We start from the raw sequence: 25,263 nt of genomic DNA on the forward strand, positions 1-25,263 counted from the left end.
TAAAGGACCATGCCAGATTTATTCATCAGACAGCACAAATTTATACACTGTAAGGCAGTTGGAGATGTGCATATATATCAATAAAGGCCCTCATGGTGCCTCCTGCCTCTATACAGTGTGACAGATTCAGAGAGGAGGCTGAGGTTGCCGTGCTCCCCACCCCTAACGGACACACAGTCATATGACGTCACGCTGCCTCCATTGATGTGAGCTATAAACAGCAAAGGGAAGCTGCTGCAAGCTTGCCATCTCGTTTTCCCGAATTTCCCGAATTTCATGCATAAGATGAGCATATTCGGTTGTATCACTGGAAAGCTTAACTTCAGAACTTTTAAAGGAACGTGATAAATGTCACTCAGATAGTCCTGATTAGCTATATCATGCGATTATAGAATATCACGGCGTATGTATAGTATCAGTAGTATTATTTGTCTAAACAAAAAAAGGTTTAGTATTCTTTAGCCCTGTAAAAAGTGCATAATCCTAATATTATCTCCATAATTTCCTGTGTAATCAAAAACATAATCCTGATAGGCATTTTCCCCGATTGCCTTTAGGCTCAATTTAAACCACTGGTTTGCAACATGTTTGACTTGTTACCTTGTAATGAAGCAGGTTAGCAGACAGAGAGCGGTGAGCAAGTCAATTTTTTTTAGAGGCCAGAAGTGGTCAAAATATCCTGTAAATAAAATCCAATAAAAAAAAGCAAAAATTCCAGAAAAGTCACTAGGATAAACAATTTTGTGTAACGGAAACAGGGATTAATTTCTAATACCTTTAATTATGTTATCGGCTATTGGGAAGGACAAGACCCGCAGGTTGGGAGCCATTCGTTTAACCTCTTCAGTGGCTCTGCCTCAGCAGCGATCCCAAAGTGAACATTTGAGGAAATTTGTATCAAATGATGTCCAGGGCACCTAGAATATTTGCAGTAATAAAAACATGGAGTCTTGGGTTTGAACATTTCACTCACAATATACAGTGTATGTGATACTGTCAGATAGTGTGGAATAAGATGAATTTCCCAACTTTAAAGGGGATTATAAGGAGAAGGTTGTATTTTAAGGGATTAAACCTGTCCTTTAAACAAAAGGAATTTGTACTCAGTTGACTTTTAAAAACCCATTTGTAACACAAGGATATACACTCACTCCTTCTCTGTCTCTTGGGTAACAATATGAAAGTAAAGTAATATTTTTCTTTAAATCCCAGCGCTACCTTCGAGGTCCCTGATTGGACAGCTGCCAAGTGATTTAGTCAAAACTGTGATGAACAGCAAAGATCTCATAATGGCAAACTGTCCATTTTAAATTACACTTTCTGGCTGATAGGCCTCCCTTAAATGGCTCATTTTACTTTTCATAAAGTCTAATTATTACGGCCATGACACCACAGTCATAGCACTTAATGTATCATATGACATTTGAAAAGAATGAATAGTATGAATAGAAAACAGAAAGATCGTTATTTTCAGAGTTCACAAATACAAAGAGATTTTCAGCATGACATCAGTTATTGTACACTCTGTTGCAGGCTACATGAAATGAGTCAATCAGCCTGAAGCCTCTGGGGGGTTGGGTGTGTGTGTGTGTGTGTGTGTTGGGGGGACCTGGAGTCGGTCCCAAGTGTTGAACTTGCATTTGGTAGCTGTTCATGGGAACTTGCAATATCTGGTCCAAAGAGGTGTTGATTCAAACGAAGGAGGCCATCATTAGGCTGAAAAAACAAAAGAAACACATCAGACAGATGGCAGAAACTAGGAGGGGCCGAACCAACAATTTGGTACATTTTCAAAAATGAAGGAATGCACTGGTGAGCTCATCAACACAAAAAGGCCTGGAAGAATGTAAAGTGGATGAAATCTTGCGCTTTCATGAATGTAAATACAGAGGGTTTATCACGAGGAAAACCTGTAAAAAAGCCTGCCCAGTTCTGGGAAAAGATTCTTTGGACAGATGAAACGAAGATTAATTTGTGCCAGAATGATGGGAAACATGGTGGAGGCAGCGTTATGCCATGGGCATGTATGGCTGACAATGGAACTGGGTCACTGGTGTTTATTGATGATGTGACTGCTTGAATTGAAACTGAAAGTCTACCCTTCAGTCACATGTTGACTACTTCATTTAAAATCCATTGTGGTGGTGTACAGATCGGTACAGAAAAACTATGTCACTGTCCAAATACTTATGTACCTAATTGTATGTTATGTGCTAATATAACTTATGATTAGTTAACAGAGATAATAATAACACAATTTATTAGTAATATTTATTGATAAATTCTAAACACAAGTTAAATTTGAGTAAAATACATAGTTTCATGCTTTTAGATACGTTTCACATCATATAATAATATAGATGCAAATGTAATATAATACTCAAAACTAAGGTTATGGAACCACCTTTCATCACAGCACAGAACTCATCATAAAAAACACTGACTGAACGCTCCCTAAATTCACCCCACAGTGCCATCTGGTGTCACTAGTCCCAACAAATGGAGTTAAGCGTAAAAAAGGATTTTACATTTGGAGTTATTGTACTAAAGTATTGTCCCTATTCTTCTTTTTAAGATTACTCTTAATTAATTTCTGCAGTTATGAGCATCAGGGGATACCAATGTATGAAGAACAACGGTTTTCATACGTGACTATAGGCCGTAAAACCTTTGCAGCTCACTTCCTTCAGTCAAAAGTTATAATTACCGGCCTCTACCTGCAAAAGGCTGCATGACGCAGCCAATCATACTTATTTACATTTTCAAACTAATTCGATTTGGTTTAATTATATGGCTTGAAATGATTTCAGTGGTCTCTAGTGCAGGTGATGAAGGTCGGGCAATCAGACATGAAAGGCTGTTATTAGTGGGTGAAAGAGTAAAAGTTCCTTGGCCTCTCAGTATGTGGTAACCCCAAGTTCATACCTTCATTGTGCAGTATGTTTGACATTTTTGAAGTCTTAGTCATTTATTCTTTTTAAGTCAATGTTATAAGAGAGCAGTTCTTTTCAATTATATTTATGAAAATAACCCTTTTAGGGTATTACACTTTAATAAAACATAAAACAGACCATTTTATTAGCAGTTTCATCTATGATTTTAGGGGGATAAACTCACACACATTCTTGTGATGCAGCTATACATTTACATATTCCTTGTATTTCGAGGTTTCTCGAGACATTTTCTTGGTACACGATCGTGCACAGGATCTTGTTGTCTCACATAAAACTAAAACAACAAATATTTTAGATGGCACTGCTCGGTGTGTCCTACCTGTCGCTGCCCTTTGACCATAGGTGACTCATTCTGTTTTGTTAAGGTCAAACCTTGGATGAGGATCAGAAACGTTATGAGCCAGAGATACTCTCTATTATCCTGCCGGGATGTTTGTGGGGTTGTGACCTTACAATATGCAGAGGAAAACCTTCAACCTTTTCAACACAAAATGCCTCTTACCCGCAAGCACACACGGACGAGCGCATGGCCTCCTTATCTGTCCTCATTTATTCTCTTCCTCCAGCAATATGTATGTCAATACTGTCATGAAAGGGATCAGTCAAGTATGAGAATTTCACACGGGCACATGTGCGGGTGCTTAACTTTGTGTGAGGACTGCTTAGTTCACACTGTTGACCTTTCCAGAGGGCTCAGTACACTGCAATAAGCTGTACCGATAAATGATACACAAAAGACTATAGACTATACACAAAAAGTTGGCATATGCTGCATTGTCAAATTCTTGTTACTGAGCACACAACAGGTGTTTTCTGCAGAATTCATGGCATCTTGTTTGACCTGTGTTCCTTCGCAATCAGTGTTGATATTTTAAATTCTGCGTCATTTCCTCTGCTCTGAAAACAAAGTGATGTTTAGAAAGTTGCTCGGGTGCAAGCGAATGCTTTTCACAAGTGAAGATCGCTCCAAAATAAAAAATAAAAAACAAAAACAGAATCAACAGACATAAAATAAAGAGACAACGTAAGAGTGCAGAAACATATACAAAAGAAACTGGTGTTGTGTACAGCTCAGGGGTTTTTTTTAAAGAAAAGCTTTCGGATGTCTTTTTGTGTTGTGGTTTGAAGTCACTTTATCGGTTCTCAGAAATGTCTGCGTCATTAGATTACACTATATATTATTCTGCTGTTCATTGTTATGCTATTCTGATTTATTGGCTTCTTGTTAGCAGGTTTTCCCTCGCCATTTGAGTTAAACACTCATTAGTTAAATCCAGTCCATGGCCAGTGGTGGACAATAACATAGTACATTTATTTTAGTATGGTACATTATGTAAGGTACTTTACTTGATTGCTGCTTTTACACTCCTGCCCCAGTACGTCAGTGGCAAATATAACACTTTTTACTCCATTATCTAACAGCTATAGTTCCAACTCCTTACTTTGCAGATAAAGATTTTAGATAGTTAACAAGCTGGCAACATTTTAATTCAGCAGTAATATAATTTCATAATATAATATAGTAGTGATATTCTGAGAGGGGCCATTCTACATGATGAATACTTTCCCTTTTAATAATTTAAGTACATTTTGGTGATGAAACTTCTGCACTTTTACTCATGTAAGCTTTTGACATGACTGTAAGGACTTTTACTTGTATCAATATATTTATACACTGTGGTATTACCAGTGGTGGAAAGTGACTAATTACATTTACTCAAGCAATGTACTTTATTATATTATTACCATTTTCTATATAGAATTACATCATAACAGAAGTTATCTGGGGGCACTTTTTATATAGAGCAGGTCTGGACTTTATTCTTTATAATATTATTTACAGAGACCCAACATTCCCTCATGAGCAAGCACTTAGCGACAGGAAAAACACCCTTTTAATGGGAAGAAACCTCGAGCAGCTGTGGGTGAGCAGCCGTCTGCCTCGGCCGTTTCTTGAGTGCAACTTTGAAGCACTTGTGCTTCAGTGGAGAATTTACAATTCAATTATACTTCATACTTCAACGCCAATACCTTTCAGAGATAGAAATATTTCATTTTTTACACCATTATCTGACAGCTAAGATTAAGATCTTACATAGTAAACACATTAAATTTTGGCAACATATTAATTAATTATAAATATAACCCCATGATATAATATATATTAATATAGCGTCCTGAAAGGGGCCACTCTGCATGATGAGCTCTTTTACTTTTTATGCAGATGATATATCTGTACTTTTATTTGGGTAAAATTTTGAATGGACTGAAAGGACCTTTACTTACTAACAGAGTATTTTTATGCTGTTGTATTTCCAGTGGAGGAATGTAACATTAGTTGACATTTACCAGCACATTTACTCAACTAATGCACTTAAAGGGATATTGCAGTGACTTAGTGTTGCTGTTCCATGAAGATGGGAGACTTACAAGAGACATATATTTCTTAAAAAGAATGGTTGAAATTGAAGCAGAAAGCAGCTGAGATATATCTACTGGTATGGGACAAGCTCCAAAATCACTGATTCCTACATATCCCATAATGCAACCAATAGCATCTTGTCATTAGACATTCCTTGCCTGGTGCTGTAAATGTATACTTTGTCACACAGGCTCTTTTGTTAGAGTCATGTAGCCAGTGCGGGGCTAACCCTGACGGCCTAAACAAAACTCCACCATGACACAGGGGACGTTATACAAGTATTTTCACAAGCTGTGTTGCACTAACCAGAACTAGAGAACTGAACTTTACAGTTTACAGATTGATGGAGTTCACACATCGCAAAGTATGTTTGCAGTTCTTGGGGACTAGCCTACTAGTGCATATGTGAAAAAACGTGTACAAATTCCTTTGTGGCTCTAGAGGGAGCTGTGATAAAAAAGGTTAAACTGCTCAAATGACGTCACTTGAGTCAGCATCAGATGGGTCGGAAGACTGCAAGTTCGAAACTGAAAAAAATCTGGTGGTGTGCAGTTAAAAAGAAGTGAGCTCACAAGACCGATGTGGCCCTCTACTTTAGAGGTTAGAGGCTTGGGGCGCACTAGCTGCCACTAGCACAAAGCACCTGAATCCCTGAAACCACTGTGGGCGGTTCAGTTGCATTGTGGGAAATGTAGGCGGCAGGTTTTGGTTTTGACAAGGAAGAATGTGTGGAACAAAAAAGATTTTTTTTTTTTTTTAAATGGCCATCGCGGGTCCGAGAAGCCTACAATTTTTAGACACATGTACTTTACTTGAGTTCTTCCACTTTATGCACTTACTTCTAGTCCACTACATTTCAGACTGAAACATTGAACTTTCTTACTCTGCTATTCATCTGACAGCTTGAGTTAAATTTTCGATTACAGTTTTACATATAAGACATATCACCAGTTCAAAACATCTCAAGTGAGCTCCACCTCAGCCGGCCTCAGCATTAAACTGCTGCTGAAATGGTAATTCCTCAGGACTAATCCTTCCATGTTAGTGCACTAATAGCACTGTGAGAGGAGCCATTTTGCACGATCAATACTGTTCATACTTTATGCACATTTCGCTGGAAATGCTTCACAATTTTTGATTGAAGAACTTTTGCTTGTAACAGAGTATTTTAACACCCTAGTGTGGCTACTTTTGCTTAAGTAAATTGTCTGAATACCACTGGCTATTGCAACCCCCATGCTTGTTGAGACGTAAGCAATTGCTCACATCGTGAAATGACGTTGACCCCTCCCGCAGTCACCCTGCAATCTCGGGACAAACAATAGCCAGCAACAATAATTGCAGGCTATCGATGGTAATTTGCCATCATGACTTTCTCCTCCTGATACCCTGCTACTTTTAAAAACACCCGCTGACGCACAGCCGTTATCAGGCGGGGCGCTCAACTTTCATCGTTAGTCGTCTCCACCAGAGGCATCGGGAGTGTAACTTCAACAAGTCTGCAGCTGGACGCCCCCTTCGCCCTCTGCGGTATCGGCTCGCCAAAAAAAAAAAAAAAAAAAATTAACTATGGTGGAGATGTTCTAGAGTTGAATCAGGCTGATTAACTGCAACTAAGGATCGATTTACCTTCGTTTATAGATCTGACATTTGTCTCTGATAACATGGGCGGACGGTGCCTGTGCTGTTCATGGACTTGCAGACCGGTGTGGCCAATTCTGATCATTCTGGCTACGACACCTTGTATGTTGCACTGCTCAGAGAGTCCGGCAGCAGCTGTTGGGAAAATGTACCCACGCGGCAATCACTGGGCAGTAGGTAAGGGGAAAATTCAATATTTCTTATAAAATAATAAGAAGTGTCGATTTCATTGAAATTATCTGGAAATATGCACATTGATAAGTTATAATACTTAAGGGGAATTTCAGTTTATATCCTGCATCAAAAGTGGATCAGAAGTATTTTAGCCTAAACATTTGCTGAATTTTAGAAATCCAAATCCTGTTTGCTTTACAGCACTAATACTCTTTTGAGTACATCTTTGCTCACTAATAACAATAACAGTTGCACATTGATACTACTATTACCAATAGCAATGATAATAATAATAATGCAGTGATCTTGACGTCTTGTTTTTCAGCTCTCATAACTCCTGTTCATGTAATAGACATGTAGGTTTTTTTCCCAGCTCACGCTGGACTGGTCAACGAAAGAAAAATAAAATTACAGTAAATTGAAGTAAAATAAGATGACGTACCTCTTTCGGAGAAGAAAGCTGTTTCATGGGAAACACACACTGAATACATTGCATTAGATAGTTTTCCAACCATTCAGCCTTGATATGTGGTCAAGTATGTGGTTACACAACAGTGCAATCACAGACAAGGACCTATCACAATGTTGGTTAACCCAAATATAATTAATCAGGGTATGACTGACCAAACACAGATCTCAATCGTCATGCATCTCTGTCCAACTTCCCCAGGTCATTTGATGGGAAAGAAGAGCATTGAGAGCCTGCCTGAGCGGCAGGAGACGAACCTCAAACCCTCGGAAGCAGCTGGGGTCACACAGCTGGACCGGGACCAGCGTCTGATGGAGGCTCCGGTGCAACAAAAGAACCAAAAACAGATGAAGCCACACTCTGCAGACACGCTGCTTCGACTGCGGAGCGGCCGGAAAGAAGAGGACAGAGACGAATATCTCAGAGAGGTCAGTCTGTGGATTTTAACTCATATTTATGTGTCTATTAGTGATCTTTCAAGTGTTTCATAAGATGCTCAGGTTACATGTATTTCTCCATTTCATCACTGCATTATAGATGTCAGACGTGCTTCTTCTGGCTTTGAAACTGCAACACAATGACTCCACCTGAAGAAAAGACGGATTCTGTTTCAAAAACAGATGTCCTTATCCACTAAACATCTGCCCTGTAATCACATATCCATACTGAAAAGTTTTTTCTGCTGTAAAGCTATGCTGGAAACCCAATAGAAGTTTATTTTATCAGTAATTTCCAATTTCTAATACGCAGATTATATCATGCAGCAGTTTGAGTACAGACTGACCAGAAAACTAAATGTTACATAAGCCAAAAATCTGAATAAATTTAATGATGTGATAACCGCAATGTGGATGTCTAATCATGCTTTGCACACCATTCTGTTAAGTGGTCAGTGATATTTATCACGCTTTACACAGTCATGTTATTGTCTGAGAATATGTAATGTTAATTGTCATGTTCACTCCACCAGCACAGTAAGTGGTTTGTACCACCAGATGGCGCAACATATATATTTTAAGAGCATCTGCGGTTTCCATGTTACATTTTGAGCATCTTATCATTAAAGTATGAAGGGTTAACGTGATCATAATTACAGATGAAAGCGGATAACCAAATTAAGTTTTTGGTCAATTCAATTAGCCTTGATGCTGCTTTTTCTCATCAGAAGGAAGAAACACATACTACCGCACACACAGAGACACAAACACACTCCAGTGTCTATTTAGGACAGCAGCATAGATGATGATGGGGACTATTATTAGCCTTCAGGGGTTGTGGACAACAGGAAATGCTAATTGAAACAACTCAGTTACACACATCTTTCTCTAAAAGCCGAAGGAGAGTTTTCTCTGCTCTAGTCTACTCTACTCTTCCCTCATTTGTCACGGGGGATTTGGGAACAATAGAGGTGCGAGCCATTCTCACACCATCATTATGACTCTAATCCCAGGAGCGAACTAGATAAAGTTAACAAAACTTAATGAGGAAGAAATAGGTTGGTTGACAAACTCATTCTCTAAAACGCAGAGAGCAAGTCTGGGAGTTGAAGATGCTTCTTTAAAACACATCCTCCATGTTTATTAATTTAAAGTAAATGTTGAATTCTAAGCTGGCATATTAAAAAGATTCAGGTGACCTTTTTTTTTTTTGATCCAAAGGTGCATTTGCAGTAGGCTGGGAGGGCCTCTTTGAGCCCGCAATGCTTCAGCCAGTGATGAAAATGGTAAAATCTGCATTCAACATTGGAGGGTTTTAGACGGCATTTTTAAATTCTCTGTAGTATGAAACAAGAGAATCGTTTTGGAAACCTCACAGCTGAAAACCTCATACATTTTCCGTGCATCACTAGTTTAGCATTTAATGTAGCATCTGTCTTATTGCTCCTTCTGAACAATGCCTTTATCCCCGAGCCTGATAGTCATCCACCACTAGGGGGAGCTATATCCAGAATTTTCCATATTGGTTTCTGCTGAGTTTCCATCTACTGTGCCTTCTGTCTGCAGCATGACAGAGGAATGATGCTTTACATACGGTATTTTTACATAAATTTGAGATTGGCAGATTAACTACAGCTCATACAGCTGCTATGTGTTTCCTTGTGTGTCACAGTCATTCCAGACTTTTCTGACAAATCTGCGTGCCTCACATGTGACAAATAGTCTGCGAAAACTTGATCAGTCGTTATTTTTCTTTGTTGATTTTACATAGAAAGTTTATTGTATAGAGAAAATATTCACATTCGATAAATCTGTCATGGTGAAAACCACGAACTTGGGTCCAAAAACCAGCAGGAGGGAATGAACCAGAATGAGGAGTGCTCCATTTACAACAGTAGAATAAATACATACTGATGGGTAGAAATGGGATCTGTATTTGTTATATTGGCAACATAACACTGGGTAAGAAGGAGACTGGTCTGAATGAGAGTAAAACTTTACAGTAAAAACAGCTTGCAAAGAAGATAAAGGAGAAGAAAAACACCAGAAAAACTCTGAATTATCAGTAGTTCCATATTTTACAGTAATGTCACAGTTAGTGTCAAAGCTTTTCAAAAGCTCACGTTCAAGAGATGAAGATGTCTCTAATCCTGGATGTCAGCCGCGCTTCTCACTTTTTAAAACTTCCAAAATAATAAAATCCCGTCCTCAGGAGGATGGAGTCAGTTTTTCAAAAGATGCCACAGATGTACTCTGGTTCTTGATGCCAATTTTTGACCTCCACTCGCCATCACCATGTCTTCCCAATAGACTGAATGTGTTCCTTAGCCTTCATCCTCAGTGAGGCAATACTGGAATTCCTTGGATCAGCAGAGCACTGGTATGCCGGGGGTGGGGGGCACATAGAGCTGATGTGGGGAAGGTGAGGGCTGTGTCCCAGGGCTGGGCAGTTGAGGAAGGAGGCCGGCAAGGAAGAGGGCATGGATGGGGGAGGAGAAGGGGTGTAAGTGCCCGGGAGGCCCTGCGAGCTGCTGATGAAGCCCGGGAGGGACTGCAGGGAGGTGGAGGTAGTGATGGGGGTGGAGAGCCAGGGGTCCAGCTGCAGACCGGATCCCAGGGAGCTGGTGGGCGAGCGGCTGAAGGAGAGCAGCGAGGAGGAGGTGTCCTGGAGCTTGATGGAGCTCACCTCCAGCTTCTCCTGCCGACGCCACTTGGCCCGCCGGTTTTGGAACCATACCTGAAAAGAAGGAGGAGGATCTTTGTTTTCAATTCACTTCAACTCAACACACTTTAATTATCCCTGCGAAGGCGACTGTATGCAGCAGCTCGTCATCCAGGTCAACAGATTCACACACAATAGACAGAGAGAGAGAACACACATTTAAAGCTTAAAAACCTATAGACTTTTTAATGCATTATGTAAAATATAATATTGTATTTAAACATTTAGAAATGTGGAGGACAGCAGTATGAGATGTATGAGTGAACATTTAAACTATTAAACCAAGCACTTTGCATCAAATTGTAATGTGATAATCAATAATGATTGATTGTTACAAAATAATATTTTCAGAAATTGACTGCACTTCTAATTTTCCAATTTCTTTCAATTATGAACTTGTGATAAAAGACAAGATTTCTCCATACCTGAAGCAAGCCAAACATTTTAAAATTAATTTAAAATCTTTTTCTGTGTTAAAAAAAAAACAAAAAATAATAAATGAAATATCATTTTTGTTCTCTTGAACCAATTATTCCAATAGTAAAAATTGCACTGTCTTTACTAATGTAAACAATTTGAGTGACTGGGGAACTGGAAAAGTAAGTATGTGTAAATAATGGGCTGTAAGAAAGAAAAATTGTTTCAGTTTTTTTATACTTAAGAGAGCAAAGTAAGAGTAAGTAGAGCTTTAAATCAAATAATGCGAGCTGATTATTATTTTAAAAAATGTTTCTCCCATTTTTTTATGCCAGAAATATGTAAACATTAAACCTATAAAGATGTCATTTTGAGAACATCTCCTGTTGCTGTATTTATTGTAAGTATTACAGATGTTTTGGTGGTTTGGTATATGGTCACAGAATTGTAGCCATTATTGGGAAGCAGCCATCATGAAAGCCTGCAGGACTGGAACCCGAGTATATGAGTCTGAACTCGCCTGCACCATGAGATTAAAAAAAAAAAAAAAGATGATGAAAATAAAAAAGTGGTTTTGTTTGTGCGACATACCTGCACTCGGACCTCCGGCAGGTTGACCTTCAGCGCCAGCTCCTCCCTGCTGTACACGTCCGGGTAATGGGACTTCTCGAAAGCCCGCTCCAGCTCGTGGAGCTGGAAGGTGGTGAACGTGGTCCGGTTGCGACGGTGTTTCTTCTTCGGGTTTTCGTCGTCCGACAGTTTGCCGTCCCCGTCCGGCGAGTCCGGGCACGCCGGGGCGTCCGCGGTGCCGCCGGCGCAGCACACACCTGCGGAGGGAGGAGGAGAGCGTGAGGAGCGAACCCCGAAAAGGTCAAGGTTTGGCCATGTTTGACTGCACTTCCTTGGGTCAAACTCCGCTAGTTTCAGCTGTTTATCTATTTATTCATTTTTAAGATTTTTTTTTTTTTTTTTTTACCGCCAGTGTAATCGTCTCTCTTGAGAACGAAATAAAAGTCTTAGGTCAAAGGTTTAAAAACTTTAAAAACTTAAACGTGGCAGGTTTAAATTATATTTTTGCACCCAAAACCGACACTTGGAGCCAAACTGAACACACTTACTGTCAAAACTTTCCGAGTAATGATTTTTCTTCATCGGAGTCACAATTACATTCCCGTTGCGTTCGGCCCCTTTGACCAAAACTTTTTCCGTCACGCTGTAGGAGGCTGACTTATGGAAGATGGTGTCCTCTTTAAATCCCAGTATCGCCTCGATGCTGTGGACTGTGGACGGGTGGTTCCCCGGGCTCTGGACGGAGCGTGCGGAGGGGGACAGGCGCTCATCCATCATCGGGACTTGGGCAGGTGATCCAAGGAGCCACATTGGTCGGTGGAGTCCGAGAGACGGTTCAACTCGCACGCTCCCCGGCGTCTATCCGAAACTTAACGCTTCTCTTGAGTTTGGTAGAGTTGTAAAATTCAAATTATAGCCCGATGGGGTTGTTGGAAAACGTGCGCGCAAGCTACACAGCCGTAAGTCCGCCTTGCTCAGTGGTTGTGGAGTATCCTCAGAGGGGGCTTTTAAAGTGGTGCCTGCTGTACGACCCCCTGCTCATGCGGCACCCCCGCTGCACGTCAGAGAGAGAGGACGCCCTGCTGGATTTGGCCCTGCTGGATTTAGGGGTAACTGTGAGCCCGTGCAGGCACCAGCCTCCACACCCTCCCTAACTCCTCCCCATCTCAAGTGCATCAGTCCATGCTGGCTCTAAAACCTTCTTACATAAATCTTAAAACCATCTTTCCACTCCTCCAGATGTCATGTTCATGTCGGTCTGTGAAAAAAAAAAAAAAAAAAAGAGGAAGATTAGGCAAACAGATTAAGGTACAACAAAATCATAATTACAAGATTTCTGGTCAGGACATGGATTGCAAGATGACAGCTTAGTATTTAATCAAAGCGTCAAGATATTGTTGCCAAAATGAATAGAAACTTCATTTAGTTGAGGAATTATTAGTTTTATTGACCCAAAGGAAAAATATTGCACCTCCTGACACATGTTGAATACAAGTAACTCAAATACTTTACTAGGCTCATTAAATTCAGTTAGATCGCGTCCTAATGATTCCTAAACCAGACTTAAACTATGGGGAGTTTCTTTCACCAGTTCCTACAGGTGCTGAGTCAAATAGGGTAACAAAGCCCAAACAATAACTATAACCACTTAACAGCAAACAAAGATTGACAGCAGCGTGGTAATCCTTCTTAAGGGGGATTACATTATTTTACTCAAAAGAGTTAAAACCCTTAAAACTATTTAGCTTTTCCTAATCACAGAAGGTGACCTTATCCTTTGTTTGCCAAGAGAGAGAGGGGGGGGGGGGGTTAACTTAGCTCTGTTTTAGTTAACACCAAAAACTTGTGAGGCAAATACATGAAAAACTTTATTCTTACAGCAAAAACCTTTTAAGGATGTTGTCTTGTTTTCTCTTGTTCTTATGTGCTGTGATGAGGTTTTATGGCACACATGCAGAGCACACCGAGCGTATGTTTCTAAGCTGTGTAAAGTGTTGGAAAAGTTTTCGCTGAATTCACTCAGTTTATTGTTAAAATGTCGTTCATGTTTTGACCCGTGTAAATCGCTGAACACTCTGTTTCTTTCTCATTAGCTCACAGTGCTCAGCTGCCCGTTGAGCCTTGAGAGTTGCATGTGCACAGGCTGAACGAAGCGTCTGCATCAGTACAATAACCTCCAGTGTTCACAGCACCGATAATGAAGAGACAGTGAGGAAAGAAAATGTCTTGCAGGTTTCTCAAGCTAATCTGGAAATAATTCAACCCAAAACCCAATTTAAAAATAATTCCTCCTCTGTCCTAACAACTTTTCCAAATGTACTTCCGAATCCAGATGAAAGCTCGTCTTTTTCCTTCAGTAGGAATCATCTGAACCTCGAACCTGTGTGCAGCTCTGTCCACACACGTTGACAAAATTTCTTAAATTCAATAAATACCAATAAAAAACTAAACAAAAAGCTGTTTAGATCACTTGTAATTAGAGACTGAAACTTTAAATGAGCAGTTCAACATCTTGGGCACTATGCTTATTTGTTTCCTTGCCAAGAGTTAGATGAGAATACCGATACCACTCTCATACCTGTACAGTAAATTAGCCAGAGCCAGCAGCCAGTAAGCTTAGATTAGTATAAGGACTGGAAATAGGGGAAACGGATAGCCTGGCTCTGTCCAATGGTGCAATAATCCACTTCTCACACTCATCAATTAACGCATTTTATCTTGTTTGTTTATAAATCGAACATAAGCCAAAGGGTGAAATGACAATTTGTGATGAGATGTTACAAAACGTGTTAAGTAGTGAGCTCTAGGGGTGCTGGCAGGTGAATTTTCCTACCCACGGGCAGCCATTTTCCCTTTCATATTTAGCATACAGATATGTGAGTGGTATCAATCATGTCATCTAGCGCTCGGCAAGAAAGCGAATAAGTTTATTTCCCAAAATGTCTCGCTATTCTTTTAAAGGGACTTAAAAGTTACATTATGGGCCAAAACCTGAATCTTATACCCAAAAACATTACACCCATAAGCAATTACCGACTGCTACAACAGCCGTCACTATTCAGGGAAGGTTTTTCACAAGATTTTGGAACCGGGCTGCAGAGATTTGCTCCCATACAAGAGCGTTAGTGATGTTGGGCGTGGATGTTGGGCTGCTAAGGCCTGGCTCGCAGTCATCACTCCAGTTCATCCCAAAGGTGTTGGATGTTGATCTCCGGGCTCTTCCCAGGCCACTTTGTCATGCTGAAGCAGGGAGAGATCTTCCAGAAAACTGTTGCCAAAAAGTTGGAAGTGCTACCATATTGTCTCAAATTTCATTATAAGCCAGTGTCGGAGAGTAACAGAGCATGAAGCATGAAGACAAATATGAAGCAAGCATGTAAAACAGCCCCAGAACACTCAACCAAAGTTTCCCCATCCACTGGAATTTCAAGATGCCTGCACACAGACAATTGTTAAAATTTGTGAAAATATGAAGGTACAGCTCTGACTAGTGATTCCTAACCAGACCAGTAGTATGCGGACAGGTGTGTCTGTGTAGCTACTGTGTCACAGCTGTGACCCCCCCTTACTGGCAATTAGTAGAAATAACAACAACATTGAGAGATGAATTCATGCTGGTGGTTCCCAAACTGTTCTGACTGACCTACCCCACAGCCCCAAGGTTGATAACGAACCCAAGCACGTCCTGATACACACCATTTGTCATTTTCCAAACATGAACCGATCTTTAACTGGATGTCGTTTAACACTGTTAATTATATACAAATGTTTAAATATGTATATATATACATTTCATATAATGGAACTATTAGTGTTTAGGTTGGTTTGGTCAAGGTTACATTAACACCATTAACTATTACTTTTAGCTAGCTAAGAGTAATGTAAATATCTATTTCCGTTTATCCATTACATTTAGCTAACAATTTCGACCGCTTTTACTTTTAGCTCGCTACTTTAGTCGTGTATCCATTACATTTAGCCAGCTGTTTCACCTGTATATCCATTACATTTAACTAACTATTCCAGCCGCTTATCCTTTACATTTAGCTATTTCTGCCATTTATCCATGACTTTGAGCTATGTATTTCAACTGACAACTATTTTGACAATTTTTCTAGTGCTTTTAGCTTGCTAACTAGCTATTTGAAATGTTTATCCATTACTTTTAGTTAAATAGTTCATTTTCTCTCCTAATTGCTAAATTAAAATGATCATTTGGGTATTTTCTTTTTACCATTATTTCTTTTGGCACTACCCTTGGTTAGGAATCACTAGTCAGTGCTACCTCCAGCTTTATATTTTTATAAATTTTAGCAACTGTTTATGTGCAGGCATCTTGAAATTCCAGTAGATGGGGAGTCTTTTGTCGAGTGGATGAGACTGTCTGCATCTTTTTTTTCCTCGCTCGAAGAGCGATATGACGGGCTTGTGTAACTTGCCTAGCTGGTAGCTTAAGTTCCTTTTCCAATAAAAGGAAGAATGAGATATCTAGCATTACAAGACTTCAGTTTGTCCTCAGATATCCTCATCTGGAGAGAGGAAGCGAGAGAGGGCACAGGCTGACAACCTTGGCTATGCTGATCCTATTAGATGGTAATCTCTAGTCCTTAGAAATCCACAGCCGTTTACACTTGGGTTCATGTGAAACTCTAAATGTTGAGGATTCTTTCCTTCCTCCCCCTTCATTCTGCCTAATCGTCCCTAGCAAGTGTTTGGATAATGCCCAATTAAATTAAGACCTACAGCATTTCTTTAGTCACTGCATTAGCCTTGACTCAGGTAAATGGGATTAATCATAGTTGATTAAGCCTCATATGGGTAGTGGTTGTACGGCAGAATTTCTATGTGGCTGACCATTGTAAAAGCCATCTTGGATTTTGAAATGAGAAATACAGACATAAAGCCCCATGCAGCAACATTACAGTTATAAGCATAAAAAGTTGTCCTTCCAAAATCAAGATCCTTGATAGTTGTAACTAATAATAACTGATTTACACATAAAGAAAGTAAAGACATGAAGTTTGAACATTTGTTCTTGTGGACTGACATAACTAAATTGTGTGTGCAGGAGGAGGCTTTATAGCTTCACAACACGAACAGTTCATGTATTCAATATACATCTTTATTTGAACAATACATTTGTTTTCTTATTTCCAAGTACCTCCATATATTTCATCAGTGTTTATATACATTGTTTTTATTTTTATGGAATAAATTATTCGGTATTTTAAAATGATGATTTGTGCAAATCTGCAAACGTCTCTGCATATGATTCAGGTTTACCGAAATGCTTAACTGTGTATGTGGAGAAAGTAACAGTAAACGTGTCAAGACTTATGAAGATCTTCTGCTTTGCAATAACACTTAAAGGAAAAAAAAATCTAGATATCATAATTAATTCAAACACCACATACAAAAAAAAAAAAAAAAAAATCTAGAATACCCAAAAAAACCAAAAGGAAAGTTAAAATACTCAGACAGGATTGGTTTTTAACTTGAATAAGGTTCTGTGTAAGCAAGTCTTGGTATTTTGTTATTATATTATTTGACTGTCATAGAGACTAAACTGTCTCATGTTACAGCAACCGGGAAAATATGAACATTATATCACAAATAATCAGCATTTTGAAACGTATTGTGGCCTGTGACCATGTGAGAGAGATGTGAAAAGAAATACTTTGTTGGGAATGTTCAGGGAAAATCACTTTCCTACATTATTTATCTAAAGCAAACAGTAATGGGGGAGAGACGGGGCAACTTGGACATGACTTAAAATATTTTCTGTTTATTGCAAAGATATGTAGAACATTACTACCCATTCAGTGACAAGTTAACATGGAAACTTTTATAGTATATCCTTATCCCAGATGCAGACTGGTAGCAGTAACAATTTAACACCCTGGTGTGGTCAGGCTTTTTTTTTTTTATTTCAGGAAGATGATTTGCCTTTTTAATGCCTATAATAAATGTGAATACTTGGTAGGTGTTTTCCAGTGTGACTGAATCCCAGACTTTTTAACACAGCTTGGTCTGTAGATTCCCAGAAAGTGTCGAAATTCATTTTCTTGTGTTCTCTTCTTCTCCCTTATTCTTCCTCATTATTCAAACACGGGACGTTCACATGACGGAGCACTTCTCCTCTGCTTTGCTCTTCAGCTCAGTGACGGTGGCCGAGGCCTTCTCCTTCAGTTGGTCCATGTCCATGTTCTGCAAGTTTTGAATCTGGCCCATGATGGAGTCCTTGCCCTCCTCCTCCGTGGCGTCCTCATCCACCATCTTGAGCAGCTCCTCGGGCACGTCCACGTCGTCCCCGGCCATCTCAATCATGTTCTCATCCTGCTCGCTCTGCAGACAAAAAAGGTCAGGCAGAAAACACGGTGAGAGCCCAGAAACGCAGACGCGACAGTAGAGGTTGTTACATTATACAGGACTTGTCTGTTTTTATACCTATAGAGTACCACAGTAACTCTTCTTATTTGTACACTTTTAGCCCCAAACAAAAAAATAATAACTAGTTTATAATAATTTCATCTCTGTTTTATGCAACTATATTTCTTCATTTCAAATTTTCACAAGTGCAATATGAAACAGATTTTTTTTTTCAGTTTACCGCAGTTTTGATTTTAAAAATATGTCAAATCTCTCTTTTTTAGCAGACTGAATAGCACTTTTAATGTTTTCTGCTTCCTCTGGTATTGTATTAGTTCACATCTAAAGTAACAGAGATTCCCCGATCCTAACAAACACTATATATTTATGGCTCTGAATCATCATTTGCAGAAGTAAACAACCTAAAGGCTGACTTAAAGGCTTCTTACAGGATTAGCTTAGTTCCTGGCCACCTGGTTTCCAAAACATTTCTGTTTCTTTTGATTTACATTAGTTCTAATGTAACACATTAAAAACTTTAAAACAAAGCCCATTTGGCTAGATTCTAATTCAAATTTTAAACAAACAATGAGGCAAACAAGCCAAAAAACACATAGATGAACTCTAGGATCTGTCTTGCACCCGAGGACATTCAAAGGACACGAGTCTCCTTTGACGATATTATCTCTGCACTTATGTCCTGTTGCACTATAGAAATGCTAAATTTAAAGCCTTGCCAACTTAATATCTGGGATAGTCATACAATAGGCACTGTACTGTGACTATTTTAAACTTCAATCTGTGGGATTATCTTGGACCTGCCTTAGCCTTTCCTCTCTGAATCCCAACGATAGTCTAAAGATATCAACTATAGTGTCTCACGAGACCATAATTCCATTAGACAACATATATATATATATATATATATACACACACACGTATTTATTTATATAATTTTTTATTTTTTTCTAACTCACACTTGATAGCATGTATGTGTGTTCCCAACCCCCCACCCGATAAAAGAAAAGAATCAACAGAACAGGGGGCCTTTAGGTGCCTTATTGTTGCGATGTTGAAAATCCATTTAAAATGCATATTCCAGCTCTAATAAAGAAACTTTGGCTTTTGTCATTTGGTTTTTTTCAAATTGACATGCGATGTAAACATCATTTCAAGAAAATAATTACATTTGTATGTATAGCTTTCTACCATCATCTCAATTTAAAAGACAAACAGTGAAAAGAAATGTAGGCATTGTTTGACACAGAAAACGGAACAATAGAGTGTCTGTTGCAGGAGACTATTAGAAACGCCTTCGGCAGCCAAGGTCATCATTGCATTCAGATGAATAAAAATCATGGTATTAGAAAACCTTTATTAGAAACTGATTTTGCTTTTGCCATAAAAACACAGTTCATTACAGGCAAAGCTTCACCACTTTATTAATTTGTAGGATTAGAAGGCTCTGATCTGGAATTTATCTTTAAAAGGCTTGAATAAAATCCCAACATACCTTTTTTGCTCCTTCCATTACAGCTTAATTCTCTTTAAGAGTCCTTTTTAAATCATGCAGTTGCTCAGTTTACATCCACTAAAGTAGATGCTGTTCTTCCTTAAAGCCAGTTTACACTGCCTGTTGCTCCCTAATGAGCCTGGGACACCTGCTCAGTGGCATTTGGCTTTATAAGACTCAAGGTGCAATATGGGACACACAGGCTAATGTCTTGAGGACGCTGGACGAATGTCTTTGTCACTAATCTACTGGCATGGCTTCCACTTCCTGTTGTCCAGGCTGCAGCTGCCAGGTGCTGCTGTTAGTTAAAAGTAACCTCAACAAACCATGAAGCAGCTCTCAAGTCTCAAGTTAAAGCGATGGGACACACTTTTCTTTTGACACCCCTTATTTAGCATTTATAAGCAGTATATAAACGTGTTATGACGGTTTAAAACACACTATAACGTAGCTGTAAGCAGATATAAGTGTTTATTAATGTATTTGTCAACAACTATAACTCCTTCTGGGGGCACCCATAAGTGGAGGCTGGTGTAGAAACATTTTATGAAAGACAATATAGTAAAACACTGTTTTAATAATATAAAATATGTCTTCATAGGAGAAGGTATAATTGTTGACAAAACTGTACATTAATGAACACTTAAAATGCATTTATATCTGTTTACAACTACATTACGATGTGTTTTATGGCATTTATATAATTTTTATAGAGGTTTTATAAATGCTAAATACAGTAGGGCTTAAAGTAAAGTGTTACCTTGAAAATAATTAACTACAATAATTAACAACCATTATGCCTTTGTGTTCCTAGTGAGGGCAATTAATAATGTAATAAATTAAATATTAAGATATGTGTTAGGGATATAAACCCTTAAGATGTTTACCTTTGGCAGTCTGTATTTTTCTCTGAGGCACACTCTGAGTGTTGCCCTCTCCGCCTTCTTGTGTAAGAAATCGGCATCTCTCTCCATCCTGAAACAGACATAAACATCATTAAAACATCCCTTGTCGGTTAAAGTAAAAATACTATCTCCATTTATTTCTTTTTCGGAGAATACAAAGAGAAAAACGCTGCAAGGAACTACTTCCAGAAACTACTTGAAAGGTAGGATTTTACGACCTTGTGTTGGTGCATGAGCTCTTGTTTGCCGTCAGTGCATTACTGGTCCAAGAGCATTATAATGACGTTTTCAACAGTAGGGTTTTCATTAAACAAAAAGCTTTCCCAGTGTCTCATTCTGTTTTGCTTTTACTGTGTCTTCATCCAACCTGATGTAAACACACATCAGCCTGATCAGATAAACAACAGAGATGTAGTTTAGCCCGTCACAGCATCCCTAACTTTGGTTCAGGTCACCTGAATTTCATTTTAGCAGGTAACCAAGTCTGTTGTAACATTTTAAATTTAACCAATATGGTCTCGATACGTGCTCTTAGTTAAAAGAAAATATATTTTTGTTACCATTAGTGGATATTAGTGCATTGGCTTTAGGTTGGATCCATCAACTATTATTAACATCTAAAACTGTATTTTGAGCGTCCACGCTGATGTTGTAGTCTAATAGGTGTCTTGTTATAGTTGATTTCATGAGATTCTAATGCAAACAGCTTCAAACATTTGATACCGTCTTACTTTATTAAAATATTCACCAACAGTTGCAAAGGAAATATTGACTTTTAATTTTATTTTTCACAGGGTTACTTTGCAGGTTTGCAAAATTTTAAGTATTCCTCAGATTTACAATCTGTGGTGTACTGTATGTCCCTGAATCTATTGGCATCAGTAGCGTTTAATTTCAGGTATGCCACTACTGGTTATCCCCTCTTATATCCATAGAATATAAAATACAAACTGAGACTGTATTCTGTGTTATATAATAAAGTAAATATCATCAGGATGTAAAAATTTACAAAATCTAAAGCTGTCATAAACCAATATTTCAACATGTTTCTTGATTATTTCATTATTAAAAAGTGTTTTTATCTTTGAGTTATGCTTAATTTATCAAAGGCCATTTGTTGTTGTAAATGTGACAACTTGCACTTTGTGATACCCTGCATATTCCTGCATTTCCATGGCAAGATTCATGTACTTCCCCTCAGCCTAATAAAAATTGGATTATTAGGCCAGACTGAGTCAAACAGATTTGAATTCAAGCCAAGATGCGGCAACTTGAAATGTAGTGAAACAACAACAAAGTGGACTGAGGATCCTAACAAACCATCAACAAACTCTACATTTGTTAAAATGCTCTTTACCACCAGACAGATTATACAGATACTTTCAAACTTTTAAAAGGTGAAGTGTAGTATTTCATGTTCTGTTTTTTTTTTTTTTTTATTTCCATCTAACGTTAGTCTGCATCAGGAGTTGTACATGTGAATACATTCCAAGAAATCTACAATTGTGGAGAATGTTGTCATTTTAAAACAATAAATTAATTCCCCAAACATGAGAGTAGAGAGGGCGGATTAATCTCATTATGTAATACAGACTGACTGGATCTGATGCTACAAAATCTCCCCGTTTCACAAAAGTCCAAATTCAGATTTGTCAAATTTGAACAGAAAATGTTATTTACAATATTTCTTAAGAATTGAATTCAGGATGGATCTATCACATTGTTGCCAAGTGCACATTTTATTACTGAAATGTCTGCTTTGGTGAGAAGAACTGGAACCCTGCATAAGACAAACTGACCGTAGCATTGGTGGACAGCAACATGGTGGTGGACAAAACCAAGCTACTTGCTGCTCATATTATTGTAGAGTTATAAAAGTCTATCAAAGAAAATGTAAGATATTCCATAAGTAAATAAGAGTGATATTAAAATGCTTTTCTTTTTAAAAAAAAATAGATGTGTATATAAGATAAGGGAAAACTAACTGTCTGTTGATCTGGACCTTTTCAAAATAGCTAAAGGAAATAGCAATCTTAATAAAATAATTTAATGAATATAATTGTGCAGGCCTTTGATTGTTTTCCTTTCCTGCACCACCACAGACCCACCTTTACATGTTTCAGTCCAGATACTGCAACATTTCCCTTAAGTCCATGTTTTCAAACTGTGAATCAAACTGCCATTTTACGACTGCACATTGGATTGTGTTTAAAACTATAAAGTCCCTCAAAATGTTACCCATAACTGTTGTTGACGCAGAAACAGATGACAGATTGTGACAGATTATTGATCCAGGTCCAGCATGACCTTTAGCCACAGTGGATTATTATGTAGAAAATTCTGGAAAAAAAAAAAAGCTCCGCTATGGAGGCACCATGCTTTGACCTTCAGCAACACCTGCATCTCTCAAAAACTCATTGTATGCACATGAAAAATTATAAATTATTTACATTTATCCAGGTTTTTGGATGTGAATAATATGGTTCAGTGTGGTTGCAAAACAGGGAAAATTAAACAGTGCTGAAGTAGATAGCAACTCGTCAAGGTCAGATTGTACAATCTGCAGCCATACTGTTTTCCATGGACCAATGGCATTAATTCATAATGGAGTACTGTCCGTGTTGCTACTTACTTCTCCTCCACCAACTGTTTTTGGTACTCTTCATACTCCTCCCGTGTCATCCCCGCTGCTTTGGCTGGATCTGAGGGGGTGGCCTCCTCTTCTTTGTCACCTCCACCACCAAGACCCATTCCTGACAGGGGGTTCCCAATCATGCTCTTGATCAAGAAAGCCATCTTGAGTTATGTGACTCTTTAGTCTGCTTTCTAAATGAAAATGATGTTGCTCCCCTTATGGTGCCCTCCGCTTTGGCTTCCTATAGCTGTCAAAATCCAGTGGTAGCTCTCTAGCTAACCTGCTGCTTGTCTATGGGGCCAAGGACACACTGACGACGAGCAACAGACACATACACACGCACCTACATACACACACACACACACACACAACGTTTTGCCTCGGCCATAATCTGGATTTAATCCTCCCTGCTCCACTATACTAAGAGGCAGATGGCCTGTTTTCTCTCTATTTTTAAATCATGCAGACCTTTCTGGATGTTTTTGTCTTTATTCATTTTGACACTTTGTGCGTTCTTTGGCAGAGCTTGTTGCAGCATTGATCATAAGAAATAGTTTGGGATTCAGGTTGTGACCATACACATATGCTGCTTCCCCCACTGTTGCTTAATCATATTAGTAAAGTACGGGCTGGCCCGTGTGCAGCTTATACTGCTGAGCAGAGTAGAGAGAGAGGAGCGGGATTACAGTCTTGTTTATCCCCTCTGGAGCCTTCCTTCATGCCGTGCTATTGTTCATTGGGGGGATGATTGACAGGAGGATGAGATACTGGGAGGAGACGGCTCCGACTTCATTTCACCATATCTCTCCATCATAACTGCAAGCTTGAAGAAGGACTCCTAGATAACCCCAACATTTTTATTTTTGAGCTGTGAAACGTTTCAGAAATGCTCATCTGCAATCAGATGTGTTTTATAATATCTGAAGTTATGATAAATGTGAAATGCATGTTTGTTTGTTCTTGAAATCAACAGGTTTTGGTTGAGGGGTTAGGAAAGTGAAGGAAAATAGAATACGTGAAAGAGCAAGGAGGTATATGTTTTGCCTCCTGTCAGCCTCTTTGGCAGTGATATGCATGATTAAAAAAAAAAAAAAAAAGACTACTATTCCGCCTATTGTTCCTTTCTGCAGGTCTGCATCATTGATAAATAGCACTTAAAGCATATGAAAGATTCAAGGAAGCTCAGATCTCCATTATCATTGCTCTAACTTTGGCTATATCTACACATATAAAATAACCTGTAGTACATGCTACAGAATGTAATATATGTATTGTAATCCATGCTCTGTGTTATTCAAGGAAAGAAGGATGTGCAGCAATCTGGTTCAATGCCTACATAATCCCAGAAAAGCTTTCAGGTTTCCTTTGGCTGGAAATGTAATCCAGTAGTTTTGATATTGCCACAACTTAGCAGCACCACTTCACAAACAGCCACAGTTGAATTTATGTAATTTCCTACTGAGCGGACCACTAAAAAATGTTGCTGAATATTCGATGGCAGTGTCAGTTGCTCCGACACTTTGGTGCAGATGGAAACCATCTCAACAAATATTTGACGAATTGCTGTGAAAGTTTGTATCACGGTTCCCAGAAAATGAATTCTAATGACTTTGGTGATCCCCTGACTTTTCATGTAGTGCCAACATCAACATTTTATCGAGTCCAATACTTTGGTTTATGACCAAATACCTAATTAAGTAATAACTGATGATATTCCCATCAGCCTCGGCTGTACTATTTAGCACCGTTTAGCTTAGTGCTAAATAGACGGCGAGCACGGTAAACATGATACCTGCTAAACATTAGCATGTTAGCATTGTCACTGAGAGCATGTTTGCATGCTTATGTTAGCATTTAGCTCAAAGCGCTGCTGTGACTGAGTTCAGCCTCACAGAGCCGCTAGCACGGCTGTAGACTCTTGACCTTGTTTTCTCTTTTTTTTTGTACAGTGTAAATATGGTAGATAGGGAAGGGGTTACAGCCAGGCAAAGGGTTTTCAGTGGATTAATAGTAGCTCAGAGAGTCAATGTGACAG

General features: G+C 38.8%; 3 protein-coding genes across 3 annotated transcripts; 1 reads left to right on the forward strand and 2 right to left on the reverse strand.

Moving 5' to 3' along the window:
• Nucleotides 1–6,660: 6,660 nt before the first annotated feature.
• Nucleotides 6,661–8,506, forward strand: LOC120806576 (gastrin-releasing peptide). The gene is made up of 4 exons (XM_040157882.1): nt 6,661–6,906; nt 7,018–7,194; nt 7,862–8,088; nt 8,198–8,506. The coding sequence occupies exons 2-4, from the start codon at nt 7,041–7,043 to the stop codon at nt 8,249–8,251; spliced, it is 435 nt and encodes a 144-aa protein (XP_040013816.1). The 5' UTR covers nt 6,661–6,906; nt 7,018–7,040; the 3' UTR covers nt 8,252–8,506.
• A 1,881-nt stretch (nt 8,507–10,387) lies between these two features.
• On the reverse strand, nt 10,388–12,616 carry rx3 (retinal homeobox gene 3). Its single transcript, XM_040157968.1, has 3 exons — nt 12,355–12,616; nt 11,828–12,063; nt 10,388–10,834 (listed from the first exon to the last, which is right to left on the reverse strand). Exons 1-3 carry the CDS (start codon nt 12,614–12,616, stop codon nt 10,388–10,390), a joined length of 945 nt encoding a protein of 314 aa, XP_040013902.1.
• Nucleotides 12,617–17,923: 5,307 nt separating this feature from the next.
• On the reverse strand, nt 17,924–24,304 carry cplx4a (complexin 4a). The gene is given in 5 exon segments (XM_040158081.1): nt 17,924–18,151; nt 20,576–20,663; nt 23,226–23,396; nt 23,398–23,571; nt 24,273–24,304. Coding segments are annotated over 5 exon segments (693 nt in total).
• Nucleotides 24,305–25,263: the final 959 nt, after the last annotated feature.

This window comes from Xiphias gladius, chromosome 20 (genome assembly GCF_016859285.1).
Source record: "Xiphias gladius isolate SHS-SW01 ecotype Sanya breed wild chromosome 20, ASM1685928v1, whole genome shotgun sequence".
In the NCBI taxonomy this organism is placed as follows: domain Eukaryota; kingdom Metazoa; phylum Chordata; class Actinopteri; order Istiophoriformes; family Xiphiidae; genus Xiphias; species Xiphias gladius.

Coding starts and splice junctions, on each gene's coding strand:
- rx3 (XM_040157968.1), bottom strand. CDS start 12,616: ATGTGGCTCCTTGGATCACCTGCCCAAGTCCCGATGATGGATGAGCGC. Junction 12,064..12,354: donor TTACTCGGAAAGTTTTGACA/GTAAGTGTGTTC, acceptor CTCCCTCCGCAG/GTGTGTGCTGCGCCGGCGGC. Junction 10,835..11,827: donor TGCCGGAGGTCCGAGTGCAG/GTATGTCGCACA, acceptor CCTTCTTTTCAG/GTATGGTTCCAAAACCGGCG.
- LOC120806576 (XM_040157882.1), top strand. CDS start 7,041: ATGGGCGGACGGTGCCTGTGCTGTTCATGGACTTGCAGACCGGTGTGG. Junction 7,195..7,861: donor CGGCAATCACTGGGCAGTAG/GTAAGGGGAAAA, acceptor CAACTTCCCCAG/GTCATTTGATGGGAAAGAAG. Junction 8,089..8,197: donor GAGACGAATATCTCAGAGAG/GTCAGTCTGTGG, acceptor ACTGCATTATAG/ATGTCAGACGTGCTTCTTCT.